At 45.9% G+C, this 13,502-nt stretch overlaps 1 protein-coding gene across 5 annotated transcripts in view; it reads right to left on the bottom strand.

The window, feature by feature from the left end:
• TBC1D8 (TBC1 domain family member 8) overlaps window positions 1-13,502 on the bottom strand; it is a 99,877-nt gene that overhangs the window by 22,638 nt on the left and 63,737 nt on the right. For all 5 annotated transcript variants that reach the window (XM_019753835.3, XM_019753834.3, XM_074332395.2 and 2 more), the window contains exons 4-8: window positions 11,084-11,312; window positions 8,648-8,888; window positions 3,502-3,709; window positions 1,966-2,160; window positions 815-991 (exon numbers count right to left, since the gene is read on the bottom strand). In XM_019753835.3, coding sequence (XP_019609394.3) covers window positions 815-991; window positions 1,966-2,160; window positions 3,502-3,709; window positions 8,648-8,888; window positions 11,084-11,312 — 1,050 coding nt within the window. The remainder of the gene's footprint in view (window positions 1-814; window positions 992-1,965; window positions 2,161-3,501; window positions 3,710-8,647; window positions 8,889-11,083; window positions 11,313-13,502) is intronic.

Below are 13,502 nucleotides of genomic sequence, written 5' to 3'. Positions count from 1 at the left end.
CTCCTCTAGGCAACTAAAAATCCTTTAAAATTAGTCCTAGATGGCAGGAATTCTCAGTGCCTTTTACACAAGATGCCTACATATGCTTTTAATTATCTTTATTCTCCAGTAATGGGAGACGTTTATACATATATTCAATATTTTTACGTGTGTCATCAACAAAAGTTAATTGAGCATCTCTGTGTAACGTACATGAGAAGGTTCAGTTCTGAATGAATAAAGCCTGCGATCAGTTACACAGGAGTCATTAAGCAACCCAGACCCAGCTTGGGGTAAGACTGTTCATGGTCAGCCCAGGTCACAGCTTCCCACCCGCCATGGCACCATTTCATTGTACAATCTCTAGTCTCTTTACCCAACGGTACATGACGTTTCCCTCAGATTCTCCCTCCAAAGGGGAAAGCTATTAAGTAAATGAAACAAAAATATCTTTAGTTCAGTAAAATGAGAAGACAGGAGACCCTTTGTCCCAGAAGACAAAAAAAATACTGTGAAAAGGAGCACACGTAGACACCACAGGATAAAGGAGAAAGGCTTGCTGGAAAAGCCACAGGGATGGCACTGGCAGCTCCCACTTCAGCAGCAGGGAGGGAGCGCCACCGACCTCGGCTGTGCACCACAGCCTCAGACGTGCCCCAGCAGCGGGCACCTGTGGACCTCTTCCACTTAGGGACAATGGGGCAAAGAGGGAGGAGACTGCTGCTTGGCGTTGCCTGGCAACCTGTACCACACCTGCTCTCCTGGGTCGGAGGGCTGGGAAGGCACACCCGGCTGACTCCATGAGTGCCCGCCCGGCCAGGAGGAGCACACCCACCATTCGCAAGTCGGGGCTCTGGCTGCTCGACTGCTGGACGACAGCCCTCGGGGCCTCAGGGTGCAGCCGCAGGCTCCTTTCTTTTTCACTTTCCTCGCTATTTTGAGAAGACACCATTTCAAGATCCCCAAACTTGTGGTCACTGCACATGTTTGTTGAATGAAACACAGGTGACATCTGCACGGAGAGTGGGGGGGATGGGGGGGACGTGAGATACAGAGAAGAAAGTCATCACTTTATAGGACAATCTTTGTTTTGCCTTTAGAGGCAGGAGCTTAACGAAGTCAAACATGTCTTTCTGACTCAAAGGAAAAACCGACTAACATGAGACCCAACGGATTTGATCCTGAGGAAGGAACAGAGTCCACACTGCGATTTCCCTGTGAGACTGCTCGTGGCACCCAGAGCATGGGTCCCGGTGGGGCCAGGAAGGCACCAGTCCTCACGCGCACACTCATCCGCCTTCAGCTTCCAGAACTGAAGAGAACCACTTTGAAGAAACAGCTCTAGGGCACTGAAAGCCTATCTCCTGCCCTCCCTGTCATTTTGGGTGACAACAGGTCAAGAAAGAGAGGGACAGATGCGAAAGGAGAGGAGACGAGGCCCCAGAAGACCAGGTCCATTTTTGCAGTTGTCCAACCTCAAGGACAATGAAACTGCTCTTTTGGCAAGTTCCACCTGCCCCCAAATAACATCATACCCTCCAACCTGGGGGCGTAGGGGGATGACCCTTCTAACTTGTGAGGCGTGACCTGTCCCTCCCTCTGACATGTGGGGGTATGCAATCACCTTTGTAACATACAGAGAAGGATACCGTCACCCCACTAGCCTCTGGTGGGGGTGCCCCTTCAATGCCTCTAACCTGAGTGGGGTGCCCCGTTAGCCCCTCCAACCTGTGAGGTGCAGCCCCCTCAACCCCTCTGATCTGTGTGGAGTCCCTTCTAACCTGTGGAACACCCACTCGGGACACCCAGCGTATCAGAGACAGTCACGACTGTGACACACAGGCCCACTCATCACTCACATGTTTTTCTTATACCCAAGGGGTCACAGTTGTGCGCATGCCCCTTTGGAGACCCCTGCCCTAGAGGTGAACAGCAGGGTTTTCAGTGCATGGGATCCCACCGCTGCGAAAGCCCGCATTTACGCACCATGTCGTCGTCCTGGGAGGTGTCGTAATGCACAGGGCGGTCGGCATGCACCTGCTTCAGCCGCACGAGCAGACGCTCCACCAGGTCGTCTCTGTCCTTGAGCTCGATGAACTGGAAGGCCATCTTACTCCGGATGCTGACGATGATGGGGTTAGGCAGCAGACTCGTGTCCTCCATCTTCTCGATGCTCACCACCTGGGGCAAAACGTTACGCGCACAGAGGAAAAGCAAGAAGCGGGGAAGGCAGGCATTTAATTGCATATGCAGAAAACACCAAGCTGAAGGCAAAACCACATACCCGCAATAAGGACGTAAGGCAGCATATTCACAACAGCCAACGGTGGGAGTAACTCAAGTATCCCTCAATGGATCAATGGATAAAGCAAGTGTGCACACAGTGGAGTATTAGTCAGCCTTACAAAAGGACAGCTATTCTGACACCTGCTACAACATGGACTAACTCTGAGGACATTATGCTAAGTGAAATAAACCGGTCACAAAAGGACAAACACTGTATGATTCCACTCATATAAGGTACCTGAAATAGTCAAATTCATAGAGACAGGAGGGAGAATGGCAGCTGCCAGGGGCTGGGGGTGGGGGCAGGAATGAGGAGTTGTTGTTTAATGGGTACAGGGTTTCGGTTTGGGAAGATGAAAACGTCCTGGAGATGGCTGCACAACAACGTGAATTACTTAATGCCACTGAACTATAACACTTCAAAATGGTTAAAATGGTAAATGTTTTATATACATATATATAATCATAATTTAGAAAAGTAAGTACATAAGACAACTCCTGGATTTTTTTGCTCCACTTATAAGTAAAAATAATTGTAAAATGAAGATATCTGCTGGAGAAAAATTACATGGAGGTAGGAGATCACATGAATGAAAACACTGAGTTTTTTTTCGAAGAGTAGTGCTTAGCCCGTGTGTCACAACAGCAAGAACCTAGAGGTCTGGATGTGTAACAGAGTCGTGGGCGCCGTCACGGCAAGGACACCCTGAAACCAAAGGACTGAGCTGGGCACACTTGGGAGCAGACTCAGGGTGCCCTCCACTTCCAAGAGGAGAATTACAGGATTTTATAGTAGGAAGAGACCTGATCCATATGAAAGGAAGCATTTTTTAAATTTTTAACTGAAGTTCCCGGAGGGTACAGAAGCCAAGCAATTTGATGTTTATTTTCAAAAGGGATGTATTTTTTGTTACGTTGCCTTTTTGTCTCTTCCCTTTTGTGGACGAAAAGGGAGGATTCATGCCTAAGAGCTGTCAGAAAAGCTTTAAGTGCTAGATATGTACTTTTTACTAACAGCTTTATTGATAATGCAGAGGTCAGCGTGCCCTGTTCTCACCAATCACTTTTATACAAATTTCCGGTTGCCATAGCAACAACAGAACAAGCAATGGCCAAATGGGTAATGGTCAGATTCAGGCAATGCTTCCCTCCAGATGCCCATCCTTAGCCGTCAAAGCCTTGCTGTGGACACCCCCACAGGTGCCCCGTCGACCAGGGAGGGAGGGAGCCTCCTACCTCTCTGAGCGGGAGGATGACATTGCAGCAGCCGTCTTCCTTGCTGGCAAAGCAGATGTAACTATCTGTGGCGAACATCCGCCCGACGGTGTGACAACGACTGAAGGGCGTCCAAAGGGAACAGTCCATGACCGTGTGCAGCTTCTCCTGCCTCGGCAACCTGAAGAACGCCCGGAAGAACTCATTCTGCGCTCTGGCTTCCAGGTGCCTGGCGAAGGAGGGAGACAGAATCAAGAGGCAGGAACAGTGAATGAACACACTCGACAACCAAGGAAAACCCTTTGAAACCCATCGGCACAACCTCATACTGAAGTGACTGCAGAGAGGTGCTGTGCCCACCCAGGTCCTGCCCATCAGCAGGCACGGCACTGCTCTGGAACAAGTCTTTGGAACAAGGACTCAAAGCTGAACCAGTTGCCTCTGTACAGAAGTCACGTGACGAACTCAGAAACCAAAATATACATTCCTTCCAGGTTGGAACACAGGGATTTACCATAAAACAAATGCATAAGAGAGTTTCGAAAAGTCAGATAATAACAACCGTTGGTGAGGATGTGGAGAAACTGACCCTTCAGACACTGCCAGGTGCAACGTGACATGGTGCAGCCCCTTTTAAAACAGTCCGGCGGTTCCTCGGAAGGTTAAATATGGAATCAGGTGGCCCAGCAATTCCACTTGCAGGCTTATACCCACGAAAACACAATACAGAAGTCTATGCAGAGACTCAGGCAGGCATGCTCCCAGCAGCACTGTTCACAACAGCCCCAACCTGGAAATGACCCAAATGTCCAGCAACTGATGAACGGATAAACAAAATGTGGTGTGTGCATGTGATGGAATATTACTCAGCCATGAAAAGGAATGGCGTACTGACGCACGCTACCACATGGAGGAACCCTGAAGATATTCTGCTAAGTGAGAAAGAACCCAGCTACAGGAGACGACATATTGCCTGACTGCATTTGCATGAAATTTCCAGATTAAGCAAATCTCTAAAGACAGAAAAGAGACTAGTGATTGCTTAGGGCTGGAGGAAGGGGGAGAAACAGAGCCCTGCTCACGAGGACGAGGTTTCTTTTTTCTGGGGGTGATGACAATGCTGTCACCCTGATCGTGGTGATGGCTGCACAGCTCTGAATATACTAAAAACCACTGAATGGAATACTTTCAAAGGGTGACTTGTATAATGTGTGAATTAGGTCTCAAAAAATCTGTTGGACATTTTAGATCTGTATCTGGCACATAGTACGTGCTCAATAACATTAGCTCTTATTGTCTTCAACAAAAAATTTAAGAATCCAAGTAAAGTTTCCCTGGAGAGAAGTCCCATCAGTGTCACATCAGTATGAACAACAGACGGTGGTGGTGAGGTTGAGGAGATCCTACCCCAGGGCCCCCCATCCCAATTCTTGGCTCTGAAACCTAGAAAAGCAAGACGGCAGCCAAATCACAGTGCTTGGAAATACTGATGAATTTATGTCATACCCCAAAATTCTAGTAGAGGGGAAATTCCAACAAACAGAGGTAAACAATTTTCTTTGTCCTTCATTCCACATCCAGAAACCTGTCAGAGGCGTACAGCCACTCCAAGGCCCAACGCTTCCCCACACGCGGGCTTCCCAGGAGCTCAGTGCCTGAGGGTCTCCCATCGGTGCTGACAGACAGCCTCGAGCCACTGCTCCTGCCCTTCTGGAATAACCTGGTCCTCTGCGGCCGGTTTGCCTCATAGAGAAACAGAGATTTCTTTCCACAACAGGCTCTCAGGTCCAACGCATGTAAACTTGGGGAAACACCAAGAATTAGCCATCTAGAAACAAGCAGGCCAGATAGATGTGCTTTTCCTAAATGCCCAAGTCTGCACATAAAACCCTGCATTTTTCATATGTGTGTTTTCTCAAAACGTCTTTCCTCTGCAACCCCCCAAGAGCTCTATGGAAATGGAAGGACAAAGTTATCATGTGGCATTTTACGCAGAGCACATAGCAGCTGAGGACCACTGGGGATGGTGGGGATGTGAGGCTAACCCACCCAGACAGCAGGCAGCAGTGGCAAGGGGAACCCTGCTCGTTCTGCAGGACCTCGTTCTGCTGGTGCCCGCAAGCTCCCTCATTTCCTTTGAAAATCCATCCAAAGAGCCCCGACAGACCAGGACCTCAACAATGGGCATCTAGAAAGCTTTTTCATGGAAAAGGCTCCTGCCTTTATCCTCTGCTCTCCATCCTGTCCCCCAGCAAACCACCCGATGACCACTGAGCAGGTAGGTTCCTGCAGGGTGGGACCCATGGGCCTTCCCTTGTGAGGTGGGAGCTGTCTGGAGCTGCATGAGCCCCCGAGAAATGTTTCAGTTGGTCCAAGAGGGCTCTGAGCTAGGATAAGAGGGACGGAAAGTGGAATCAATTACACGCAGTGAGCCTGGGCATTCCTGAGGGTGGGGGCGATTACTAGGGACATCAGCGCCTTGGCGGCCACTGTCCACCTTTAGGTCCTGCAGAACAAGCTTACTTACATTGTGAGACCCAGTTTCCACTGACTGCACTGCATTACCTGAGCTCTCCTCCAGCATTTTCAGCCCGTCAAAATGGATTTTAATGAAGTCATTATTTAATTTCCACTTAGTGAAGTCCATCGCCTCTCTAATCTCTCCCCCCAAGACTAGCTGGCTACACTTTTCTCACCCCATCACTCACAAATTCAAAAATGATATTTTCTGTTTGGAAATGTCAGGACCAATCCTTTCATTCCCTCCCGCCTTCTGTTCTCTTTCGGAAACCCCCTCCCCGACCTCAGTCACCCTGCCTTCCTGGACTCTCTGTGACTACACACTGAAGAGTCCCTGGGCCAGGCCCTCCCCTGTGAAGCGTGAGGGCTGGGCCCGTGAGCCTGCGTCCCGCCAGCTCTAACCTGTCTGACAAGTTAGATTCTGTCTGAGCGGGGGTGACAACGCGCCATGCAGCCCATCCTCCCTGCTCCCGGCCGCGGGACAAGCTTTGGTACAAGCACCATGACCGAACGTCCCTGGGCCGTGAGCACAGCCGCAATCATGACTAACCCGTAATCAGTAGGCTCCTGACCCCAATGGCACCTTCCTACAGCCGTTATCTGGGAAGGGAAGTGAAAACATATCAACAAAAGAGCCTGAGGACCATTCCAAGACTTTGGACCATGCTCTTAGCATAAAGAGACTGTTTTCCTAAACTTTACAACCTGGACTCTCCTGGCAGGATGTCAAGCTGACTGAGTCATTACCTGTTTATGTCCACAGCCTACGTCTCCATGACAGAAAGCTACAAATGAGAACTAGTGAGGGCTCCGTAGGCTGTGACACGCCTTTCACTGTTGGGGGAAGTCACGCCAAGGGCAGTGACCTACAAAACACCCCCGCACCAGACTCCTGCCGACCGTCTCGGGACCAACCCCCGGCACCCGTGGCACACAGGCCACCACTGGGACCCTTTGTGTCCTTTTCTCTGATCATTCCCAGGGTAGAAGCAGGCAGGGGCAGCCTTGACAAACTCACCTGATTCTGTAATAGAAATGAAGACTGCCAACACTGATTAACTTTCTTCCCAAATGGATAATTTTACCGAAAGGGTCTTAAGTGCTGCAGACCTTTGATCTTCCTCCTCTTTCCTCACAAAAACTCTAAACACTTCTGTTCTGAGACCAATGAGAAAGAAACTCTCCCTCAAATGTTCACAGAAGACAGCACATGTGTTTAAGGAATAACAGAAATGTTAAAATAGGTAAATAATAATAAAAAAATATTTTAATGACTAGTGTTTCACAAAGAATTAAACAGAATTGCCATATGATCCAGCAATCCCACTTCCGGGTATATGCCCAAAAGAATTGAATTCAAGCAGGGTCTCAAATACATATTTGCACACCCATTCATAGCAGCATTATTCACAACAACCAGAAGGTAGAAGCAACTCAGGGTCCATGGATGGATGAAAGGGCAAGCAAAATGTGACATACACATGTGATGAAATTTTATTCAGCCTTAAAGAGGAAGGAAATTCTGACACCTGTTATGACATGGATGAAACTTAAGGACATTATGCTCAGTGAAATAAGCCAGACACAAAAAGACAAATACTGTGTGATTCCACTTATATGAGGAAGTCCCAAGAGTAATGAAAAACATAGGGATAGAAGGTAGATAAAGTAAAATGGCGGTCGCCAAGAGCTGGGGGAGAGAATGGGGAGTTGTTATTTAGTGGGCACAGAGTTTCAGTTTTGCAAGATGAAAAGAATCCTGGAGATGGATGGTGGTGATGGTTCCACAACAATGTGAGTGTGCTTGATGCCACCGACCCATACACTTCAAAATGCTTAAGATGGTCAATTTTATGTCATGTGTATTTTACCAACATAAAACATTTTTAATGACTACTAATATACAAATAGCAGTGGTGATTCTGTGACTAGATCGAAAATATCCAGCCAGGACAGCACTTTACAGGTTAACTTGTTTTTCCAAGGATACCTTTATAATAGTTCACCTTTGCATCAGCTCTGCAGTTGCACAGTTGCAACCATAAAGCCAGAAATCACAGTCAAGCTCAAACACCACAGTCTGAATTTTAGACTGAGTAATAAACTTGAACTTCTTTCATATGACAAATAACAGAAGCGAGTACCTCACAACTCTCCGGGACTAGTATCAATTTGGGGCAAACAAACAATAAAGATTGTTGACCGTCACTCTGAGTAAGGCACGTTTCTAATGACAAATTGGTACCAAAAATAAATCCAGGGGTCCTGAAGACTTTCTCCACAAAGTAATACGAAAATGCAAAATTTCTCAATGTTCACTAATAAAGCCCAATGCTGAACAGAATTCTATCATGAGAATACCCGTATTATATTTTCTAGAAGTATTCTTTTTAATGACAATCAATTTTGAAACATCTGAAAAAGAAAGAACTGGATCCAGAAATCAAAGTCTACGGCATAAAGGAAATGAATAATAATCATTGACAATTACTATGTCTCTATCATGATTAACAACACAGGAAAATCTGGATTTTGCCACAAGGGAAATTTACATCGAGTACAACTCAGGCTAAAAAAGCCCAGGAAATGCAGGTGGCGCACAGGCCTGGTCCCCGGGCGAGGGGCCCCGCGGACCAGCAGCTCGTACCTCTTGGTGATCTGGCTCGGCTCCTGCAGCTCTGGGTCCAGGTCAAAGCCCTCGTTGTCCAGCAGCCTCCGCAGCGTCACGTCGGCCAGCTGCTCCATGATCTTAAACACCTCTTCGAGGTTCAAGAACATGGAGAAGTCCCGCTCCTTGCTGTGCGTGGTGATTCGGATGGTGGCCGTCAGAAAGACGTTGGACGTTTTCTCCAGCTTCTGGATATCAACCCAAGGGACTACAAGTTTAACTAGAAGAGAAAAAGGGTAAATGCATATTTTACCCCCAAATTTACCCCAAACTTGTAGGTGGCAACAACAGTCCAAGGTTTTCCTTGAACTGAAATACAAATGCCCTTGAACCTGAGCAGGAAAGAGCAAGCACAGAACTAACTGCTTGACATCTGTCTGTTGGAAGCCAACCCACGTTCTCATGATTTTCTTAAAGGTTTAAGTAAAACCTCTCAGGTGGCTGGCTACCACACACGTACGAGGGATATCATTCTGAAACGCCAGGTTAACAACACGAAAACTTTCTAAACAATATTTAAACTTAAATATTTGCAACGCATGCAGAAGCTTCATCCACACGAATGCTGGCTTTAAAAGTAACATTCATGATGTAAACTATGAAAAAAGGATAGTAATAGGGGATGGATGATTCCTGACCTCGGTCAGAGAAACAGGCTTAACGTTTAGACTGCATCAAACGACAGTTGTCTTCTGTCTTCTAAGACTCTAACAAGTCGTTTTTATGGCACTTTTGTTAAAGTAATGCAGTCCAAACAGTTCATTTTATAAACAAGTGTTCTATTCTCAGAAAGATTTCTAAAACACTGGTAGCTGGGCTGGCGTGCTAACGCAGACCAAACTGGGAAGAGACACACATAACAACTTAAAGTAAAAAAAAAGGCTATCGAACATCAGGCATCATTTATTTTTTCCAAATTTTATTATCCAAATAAAATGAGGTTTAGTGACAATGATGGATAAGTGTCAGAAAATAGCTCATTTTCCTTTTCAAATAAAGAAGAGGATGGTTAAGTATCTTTCTTTCTACCATTTCCCTCTGTTTGTTTTACAATAATGTCTTTAGCACCTCAACAATTTTAAAAGACCACATTTCTACATCTGGCTTGAGAATAAGCTTCTTCAGCAACTTCTAGTTGCTTTCACATCAAGTCTTTTCACACACACACACACACACACACACACTCTCCATCTACACCATCAACTTTCAGCCTCTCCTTTGTAAAGGGCCCTGCACTTAAAGGGCTCATTCAAATAAGGAGAACAGACATGTAAACAAATAAACAACCATTGACTTGACAGGCCCCAAATTAGAAACACAATTATAGGGTCACTGGGGAAGATCCCTGAAGGTGATAAAATCTAAATTAAATTTGAAGGATGAACAGGAGTTTCCAAACAGACATAAGCATGGGAAAGCGAAGGAAAGACCAGGCGTGCGTTTTGAGATTTCAGAAAGTTGAACAATAAGGACGGCAAAGATTAGGTCAGAACACATGGGGGGGGGGGGGCATGCAAATAGGGTGTATGGACGGGAACATCCAAGCTAAGGCTGTGGCGTGGGAAACAGAAGGGACAGAACATGCAGGAAGCTGGCTACAGCGGAATTCAAGGAGCCCTTCCCACCGGTTCAACTTAAAACAAACTGAAATGCAGGAAGACACGTGTGTGTGTGTGTATCTATATATATGCGCGCACACACACACATACACACACACACACAGCGTCCATACCAGTATGTGTTGCCACGAGAAATAATACTTGGTTCCAAAAGTTTCAATGAGAATCACTTGCTAAAATGCCAACATACACTTGACAACACTTGTGGCTTTTCCTTTTCACCTTGGCATTCCACTGCCCAGCATGGCGACTGTCAGTGGATAATGTGTGAAAAGTGCATCGCTGCCCGCGTCTCAAGTGGACCCAGGTGAAGAATCCACCTTCTAGAAACAACTGCACATCCAGCTCCTCTCCCAGGAGCTGTGAGAACGTTCAAGGCTGGGAATTTTTTCAAGAGCCCCCTGTGTTAAGCAGCGGTGTATTCTACTCCTTTGGACCTACTGGGCCATCAGTGACAGCACTGTTTTCAAAGCAACACAGAGTAGTAAAACCCCTTCAGGAGCTAGATGAGGTGAGCTACCCGGAAATCTTTCATTAAGGCAGCAGAAAACATGGACTCGCCAAATACAACCCTCTGAGTGGCAGTGGTACAGATCATGAAATATAATGGTCTGTAGAAGTTATTCGGAAATCAATCAACTATCACCTGCTATCATCTCAACTACTTATTTCTATCTTTGTCGTCTGCCTCTTCTTGTTAGTGACTTTTCCAGGGACCAGCACTGAACACCCCAAGGGCCAATGTCATCTGTGAAGGCCACGTCCCTCCCAAGGCCAGCGCCAGCCTCACACTCACGTTCCTTGCCCAGGAAGAAGGAGTAGAAGCAGAGATGATTGATGCTGAGGTACAGCCAGCCCTGGCGGGGAACCCTGCCCTTCCAGCAGCAGCAGGAGTAATAGGTGATCAGCTTCTCTGCCTCTGGAAAGTTGAATCTGGCCTCGAACTTGACCAAGGCCTCTCGGAACTTCTCAGGGTCCTCTTCCTGCTCGGCAAGCCTGCTGCTCGTCTCCTCCGCAATGAGAGCCTGACACACAGAAAGATAACAGCCCCTCGTTCAGGGAGAAGAAGAAGGGGAGGCAGGAAGAGACGGAAGAGGGAAGGAGTCTGCACTGCTCCGCACAGAGATACAGATGGATGAGAACAGCGCACCACATCGTCTGTCCACACCCAGCGGGACAGAAACAAGCTGGCGGAGCGGACACCTAAGAACAGGTTTCTCGCTTGGCCACTTAGCAGCCATGAGGCTTAGGGCAAATCATTGACTGCTAAACCCCAGTTCTCAAATTCCTATTTTACAATGTTTCCCTGCTCTTCCCTACAGGGATGTGAGGTCTGATGGTTGGGTCAGACATGTGAAGTCAATGCATCAACCATGGAAAACCACCCAAGTTGGAGTTAAAAGGAAGTCTTTTCTACAAATACTCATGAATCATTTTCCTCATTAGGTTCAAAACTTGGGGTATAAAGCTAGTAATAACTGCTTGACTACAATACCGGATATTTCGCTACCACTGTATACTCTATAGTCCTCTACGGTAGAAAAGGAGCACATTGACTGAGGTTCCTGGAGTTATAATTACCTCCAAAGCAGCTGGAGACAACTCTAGACTCTCACCAGCCCCGAGACAATACCGAGAGGAATCTATATAAGAAACCTTACGAAAATAGCCCTTATCTTCCATTAGTTTACCCTCATATATAAACTTATCTTCCCACAATCTGCCACCCCTAGAAGCCTAAATTGCTTTTTCCTTTGTCTTGTCACTTCTCTACACATACCATGTTTCCCCGAAAATAAGACCTAGCCAGACAATCAGCTCTAATGCGTCTTTTGGAGCAAAAATTAATATAAGACCCAGTATTATATTATATTTTATATTATGTTATATTTTATATTATATTTTATTATATTTTATGTTGTTATATTTTATATTGTATTTTATATTATACTATACCATATTTTATATTATATCATATTTTATATTATATATTATTTTATGTTATGTTATTTTATATTTTATAGTATATCGTATAGTACATTACATAGTATTTTATATTATATTATATTATATTATACCCGGGCTTAGAGTAAAATAAGACTGGGTCTTATATTACTTTTTGCTCCAAAAGACGCATTAGAGCTGATTGTCCAGCTAGGTCTTATTTTCGGGGAAACACGGCATATTGTTCTTTACTAAGATGCTATGTGAAGCCCCAAGCTGTAACCAGCCTTAGCGCTACCTGTCACTGAGTTTCTCCCATGTGTATAGGTGCTGCACATGTTGCTAAACTGTTTTTCTCTTGTTAATATGACTTTTGTCAGTCTAATTTCCAGGGCTCCCACCACAGAATCTACAAGGGGAGAGGAAAAACATTTTTTCCTCCCCAACAGCAGTTTTCCTAAAGCTACTGTAGCAGAAATTAATTTTCTTCTTCCAAATTAAGACAAGAAATCCCTAAATCAAAGAAATACCACAATCTACATCAGACTAAAAAAGGGAGGTAAGTGTGAAAAATAACCACAAAATGGGCATTTCTCTAGCTAAGTCCCATTGCAATCTGACCCAGGGAACCCAGCCACACTCAGCTGGACCAAGCTGAGGTGTAACGCACGAGCTGGACGCATCCCCACCACAGCCTGGGCCCACCTGCTAACCCCCAGGTAATACCAGGAGGACGCCAGCCAATACTGCCACACCCTGGCTGGATTCAGGAGATCTCTGTTTTCCACCTGATCCCACAAGTACCCCCAGTCCCCAGAGGGAAAGAATGCTTCTGTTCTGTCCCTTTAAAATCGAGAATTCACTTTGACAATTTTTACCAAAAGCCGAAGCACTTAGTGTATTGCAAAGGCAAATTTGGGGGGGGGGGGGGGGAGACAAACAAAATCAATGGTCAGGGTGTTTTACCTGAAGGGAGAAAAACTGTATTACAGGCTAGTGTGTTAAAGGGTTTAAAAAGAGAGTTAAATTTAGAATAAGAAACAGCCTTTCCCTGCCTGATAGGGTTTTTAAAGTAATGGTTACTGTCATAGTCTTGCAATGAGACCAGTTATATAAGATATAAGTCACAGGAGATATCGGCAGACACTTCCCAAAATATTCTTCTCTTGCCGTCTCAAAATGTAATGGGCTTTAATTCCACTTAATTAACATTTTAAGAATAAATAGCCACTTTTAGGAGGAAGAAAGTGCTACGTCCAACAAAGTAAGCC

The sequence above is a fragment of the Rhinolophus sinicus genome, chromosome 2, assembly GCF_057876585.1.
Source record: "Rhinolophus sinicus isolate RSI-liver-muscle chromosome 2, RSI-T2T, whole genome shotgun sequence".
Classification (NCBI taxonomy): Eukaryota; Metazoa; Chordata; class Mammalia; order Chiroptera; family Rhinolophidae; genus Rhinolophus; species Rhinolophus sinicus.
Note: the sequence above shows the minus strand (reverse complement) of the source record. Positions and strands in the feature narration are given on the sequence as shown.